The following is a 6,000-nucleotide window of genomic DNA, read 5'->3' on the forward strand; positions in this document are numbered from 1 at the left end:
CCTCTTTCTAAGCAGAACTGGCTTCACGGACATGTGAATTCTGCAGTGATACAGGGCCCGAGTTCAGAAGGTCCTTGCACCTGGGGTTTAATGTTACTGTGTTAAACTTTTAATAATTTGAATTTGTGCTTTGTAAGTGAAATCCAAAGTGTGATGGGCCAATTGAGCATGCACTGGGAGCTTGGAGAGTCTGCTAGCACAGAGTCACATCTTTCACTGCCTCTCCACCTCCCTGAGACAGATTCTCAGCTGCTCACTTCCTTGCCCCTTTATACCCAGTACCCAACCCAGCCTTTTTCTCTCTGTCAAACCCAGTGACAGCTGCAATCCTTCACTCTCAGGGGCCTGGGCAACAGCCTTGGAAGGATTAGGGTTAGGCATATATGTCCTGCAACGTCTCAGGGTTGGTTTTGGTAATAGCCATCCTGGCCCCAGGGTACTAGTGCCATGATACATTTGGCAGATGACTCAGCAGGGTTCATTGCCCATCCTGATCCAGGTACCTAGTGCATCCTGGTGCAGAGGTTGCACTACCTGTGGTCGCCACCTGTCCACCATGGGTTGGAGCAGCTGGCCAATGGGAAGGGGATATCCCTGGCTCGACTTACTCTTGACCAGGGTGAAATGCATCTATCCGGCAGTTTTCGGGAGGAGGAAACTGGCCAGGGGACCATACACACATGCATTGAGTCATAGGGTCGAGTCACTAGGAACCTGTGTGTGGTTGCCCTTGCCCTACAGGTATCCTTGTGCCTTCGAGTGTGTGATACTAAATCACAAATGTATTTTTAATGTTTATTTATTTTTGAGAGAGACAGAGAGATAGAGTGTGAGCAGGGGAGGGGCAGAGAGAGAGGTAGACACAGAATCTGAAGCAGGCTTCAGGCTCTGAGCTGTCAGCACAGAGCCCAATGTGGGGCTCAAACTCACGAGCTGCGAGATCATGACCTGAGCCGAAGTCAGATGCTTAACCGACTGAGCCACCCAGGCGCCCCTAAATCGCAAATTTAAAGCACCATGACAGATTGAAAGAGAGACTGCAGTAGAAGTGAAAAACCTTTATATTTAAGGGTGTTTAATGGCATCTTTTCTGCTTTTTGAATACGGGACTTCACATTTACATTTTGTACTGGGTCAACAAATTATTTGGCCAGTGCTGACTGCAAGGACTGTCCATCGCTGAAGTATTTTGGTATCTCCTGAGATCCACCACTTCTCACATGGAAATTTTGAAAGATGATGAGGTTGTAGCTGTCTCTAGTCTTGCTGGAGCTGTTTAGAGGATAGGAGACTTTGCTATGTGCCAAGGAGATAGATACTAAGTCAATGTGTGCAGTTCAGTCTTGTCTAATGAGGCCCATTTCATCCCACCCTCCCAGCTGTGTTAAGTATCTCATATCATGAGAGTGCCTATGAAAATGTGATAGTAGATTATATTCTGGGGTATGAATTAGGAAACCTGAATTCTAAATCTACCTCTGCCATTGACTAGATGGGTGATTTCCAGAATGTCGATTTCCCTTGGGGACACTACTTCCTCATATGTGAAAAGAGCAGTTTTGATTAACCTAGTGTTTCCAAACTGTGGTTGAGTTTCTAGAGAGGTGCTTCTCTCCGGGAGAGGTCAGTGCTCGACAGTGGGGCTATAGGAGTCTCACTCTGGTTCCAGCTAAAGCTGTCCCACCCACTTTGATGTTTTATATATTTTTGTTCTTTTATTGGAATTAACTTAAAGACATAATTACAGTGTTTAAAAAATTAAAACCCATCATTCTCAATGATCTCTATGAGCCCTTCTACCTCTGATTTCTGATTCTGAGACTCTTTAACCTTGAACCCTACAAAGAGGATTATCTTTCTTCCAGAAAGCATCTGCCATGTGTTTGGTTGGACCCATGGCCAGAGAAGGACAGAAATCCAGGGAGGACAAGGGTTTGGAGGGCAAGCACCTGGGTGTATAGAGCTGAAAGATAAGGACAATGTAGAAGAGATTCAGGATCGCTATTATGGGGTGAATGTCAACAAGAAACATCTACAAAACCAGGAGATTTGGCTAGAAGCTCATGCCCCAGGAGGCAAATTTTCTACTTTTCTTCCATTACACAATAGGATATAAGAATACCTGATGGAAAAATGAAATAAACAGGTAAAAAGGCTAGTTATGAATGAATTTTAACTCTGCCAATGTTTTTTGGGTCTTTCTTGGTAATAGGCTCTATGCTAGACCCAGGGTGGGAGATGAAAAAGTAACCAAATATGGCTCTATCCTTTGGAAAGGTTTCAGTGTATGTGAACAAAACATAAATTCTGAAAAAAATACAGAGGATTTCATCATAAGGCCAAGTGTCGTTACAATAGAAGTGCAAAGTACAATGAGAAAACAGGGTGTGAATCCTGACTTCCATCTGAAAAATCAGGAAAAGCTATCCAGAAAAAATATGGGATTTATGTTTGGACTTTATAAAATAGATAGGACTTGGACAGACAGGATATGGAAAGCTTTACATGTCAAACATAAGAGTTTGGCATTTATCTTCTAGACAAAAAGAGCATTGGAAGAGTTGTAAGCATTGTGGAGAGTAGGAGAAGGCTGATCTGGTTGGATTTACATTTAAACTACTGTGGTTGTTATGTGAAAAGTAGATTTAGTAGGATCAAGGGTGGATTCAGAGAGAAGGGATAAAAGATTATTTTGCTAATCTAGGCCAGAAAGGAGTGCATATCGCGATCTGGGACAGTGCCCCTGGCAGTGAGGAAGAAACTACTTCAAAAGGCTCCTGGGAAGTAGAATTGGCAGGATTTGGTAATTTGTTGGATGTAGGGAGTTGAGGGGAAGGAAAATGTCAATGACTAGCTTTAGCTTTTGGGCTTAAGAAACCGGGTTGTGCCATTAACCTACATAGGGGGCAGGGGAAAAGGAGGAGCAGGTTTAGAAGAGTTCAGTTTTGAACATTAAGTCTGAAGTGCCCAAGCAACTTTCAAGCAGAGGTTCCAGCCGGTAGCTGGATATATAAGGAACTGGAACTCTAAGGGGGTTGGTTTTCACGTGGTTACCAAGTAAACCACGCTTCATCACAACTGGGGCTTAGGAGTCTTTGGCAGATGGCTACTAAGGCTAGAAAGTTTGGGGGAATAGAGGCAGAAACAGAACCATCTAAGGGCCCCCAAATTCTGTCTTACCTAGATATAAATAAATACTTCTTTCCATTTTTTCTTGCAGCTTGAACCAATTTGATTGCTTTCCCCTAACTAGCTGTTTGATCTTGGTCACTTTCTCTTCTCCAGGACTTGGTTTCCTCAACTATAAAAGTAAGATACTAAGTTTTCATAGTCTTCAGGTATAGGATGATATGCTTTTATAGACAGCCTGTTGTTCAATATATTTAGACAAGATAGTAATATCTACAAATTTCATGCATCTTTTCAAATTCTGAGGGCTAGCCATGAACTGACTAATAAATTAATTCAGGTTCTATTCACACTTGTGTTGTCTGTTGGAAGTATGTTCAGGCTTGGCTCATTTATAATTTGCATACAAATAGTCCTCTTAGTATTTACATACAAAAGAAATCACTGCTGTAATTCAGGCCTAGAATTCCCACTAATCAATGGTCCATTGTCCCTTACAAAGAATCGTTCAAATCCTACTCTAATTAGCAAACCTAGTCTCTTGTTTGTCTGAGTATTATTATCTTTAACATTTACCCTCATAGGGGCGCCTGGGTGGCTCAGGCAGTTAAGCTTCCTACTTCGGCTCAGGTCAAATCTCAGGGTTCCTGGGTTCGAGCCCCAGGTCCAGCTCTGTGCTGACAGCTCAGAGCCTAGAGCCTGCTTCGAAATCTGTGTGTCCCTCATCTCTCTCTGCCCTCCCCCACTCTAGCTCTGTCTCTCTGTCTCTCTCTCTCTCTCTGTCTCAAAATAAATAGACATTAAAAAAAAATTTAAAAAGATTTACCCTTATAAATCTCAATAATTGCACATGTGAATTCATATATAGGCTCACATTTTATAGCCTCACAGTGGCACTGATGGTACACAGCATTTGAAGAACACACATCTAGGAGTCCTCTGAGTCCTTTTGAAAAATATGGACTGAATTTAATTCAGCCTAAGGGATACCAAGTAAACCCTCCATATAAACCCATGAATGGTAAAGCAAAGACTTTTGCATCTCAGTTGCCTTTCATGCTCTCTTCTATAACTTATAGTCAAATTACGCTGTTTTTTAACCTTATTATCATGGAATTATTTTAATTTTTGACTAGTGTTGTATACCAGTTTACAACTCAGATTGACATATTCATACCTACATACATATTGCCCTCTTAAAATATTTCTTATCAGACAGTTGCTTCGGAAAATACACATTATTTTCTCCACTTAATTTCCTATTGTGTTGCTGTTTATCTAAACAACTACTTCTAAACACTTAGCCAGAGCAATTCAATTGTTCTTAAAAAGGCTTTATTTGCATACGAGGAAAACACTATGAATAGAACTGTAGGCAAATCTTCATAGAACATATTACATTCTTGAGACACAGAATGGAAGATTAGGGACTCTGCTTCAATATTTTCCATAAGGCAGCTTTTACTTCCTGGTTTCTCAAGCTGTAGATGAGAGGATTTAACATGGGGATCACCATTGTATAAAACACTGAAACCATCTGATTTCCTGCTTGGGATCCACGTTGTGAGGGCTGCAAGTAAGTGTACATAGTTGTTCCATAGTACAGGCCAATAGCAGTCATGTGGGAAGCACAGGTAGAGAAAGCTTTTTGTTTGCTGGAAGCTGAAGGAATTCCCAGGATAGTCATTAGGACAGACATGTAGGAGACAAGGATCACCACAATGGAGGTGACCAGGGTGAATCCCCCACAGCCAACAACCAGTATCTGCGTGATCCAGGGGTCTGAGCAAGCCAGTGCCAACAGTGGAGGGATGTCACAGAAGAAGTGGGGAAGGACACGTGGTTGGCAGAATGACAGTTGTGTGATGGAAGCTGTCACAGAAACCATGTTAACTAACCCCCCAAAGTAGCATCCTGCTACCAAGAGGAGACAACGGACTCTAGACATCGTGACATGGTAGAGCAATGGGTGACAGATGGCAGTGTATCGGTCATAGGCCATGGAAGCCAAAAGATTGCATTCAGCAGAGGCAAAGATAATGAACAAGCCCATTTGAGTCACACATCCAAGGAAAGAAACAGCCTGCAACTTAGATAGCAAATTTGCTAAAGTCTTTGGGATCGTGATGGAAGAGAAACAGACATCAAGAAGAGACAGATTAGAGAGAAAAAAGTACATGGGAGTATGAAGGCAGGGACTGACTCTGATCAGGATCACCAGGCCTAGATTACCCAACATAGTGACAGTATAAACAATAAGTAAGACTCCAAATAGCAGGACTCCAAGCTGAGGGTTGTCTGTCAAGCCAAGAAGAATGAAGTCCGTCACCATGGATGAATTCTCCATCAACCCAAGCTGGGTATTATTCTTGACTAGTTAAGAGCTCTTTAGACATGCTTTAAGTGAGGAAATAATGGGAAACTAGATGATATGGATAACACAGTCCCATTCAAAACCCATAAATCCACAACACTCTCTAACCCTTCCCCTCATCTATATTCTCACATTAAATGCCTTCCCAAATAGTATCATCATTTCCCAAACATAATATTGAGACAGTGAAGATGGGAGGAAAAAAGGAGAAGGAGAAAAATAAGAAAATTCAGAAAGTAAAAAGAACACGGATAAGAAAGAGAATAAAGGTCTAGGATGCAAAAAGCACTTAATATTTGTTGAAGGAATGAATGAGGGAGGGAGAAAGAAAACAGGTGTCATCAAGAGATGTTCTTCACTGATACAGGGCTACGAACTAAGAAAATTTGGGGGTAAGGAATTCCATCTCACTCTCCTCCACTTTTCCAAATCAAGCCCAAGGAATTATTGCAGATAAAGTAACAAGAGGATAAACATGTCAACTGACTTCATCTTGA

At 41.8% G+C, this 6,000-nt stretch overlaps 1 protein-coding gene across 1 annotated transcript; it reads right to left on the minus strand.

Moving 5' to 3' along the window:
* Window positions 1–4,552: 4,552 nt before the first annotated feature.
* On the minus strand, window positions 4,553–5,476 carry LOC123593999 (olfactory receptor 1052-like). The gene has a single exon (XM_045470548.1). It carries the CDS (start codon window positions 5,474–5,476, stop codon window positions 4,553–4,555), a length of 924 nt encoding a protein of 307 aa, XP_045326504.1.
* Between the last annotated feature and the right edge of the window lie 524 nt (window positions 5,477–6,000).

The sequence above is a fragment of the Leopardus geoffroyi genome, chromosome X (genome assembly GCF_018350155.1).
Source record: "Leopardus geoffroyi isolate Oge1 chromosome X, O.geoffroyi_Oge1_pat1.0, whole genome shotgun sequence".
Lineage (NCBI taxonomy): Eukaryota > Metazoa > Chordata > Mammalia > Carnivora > Felidae > Leopardus > Leopardus geoffroyi.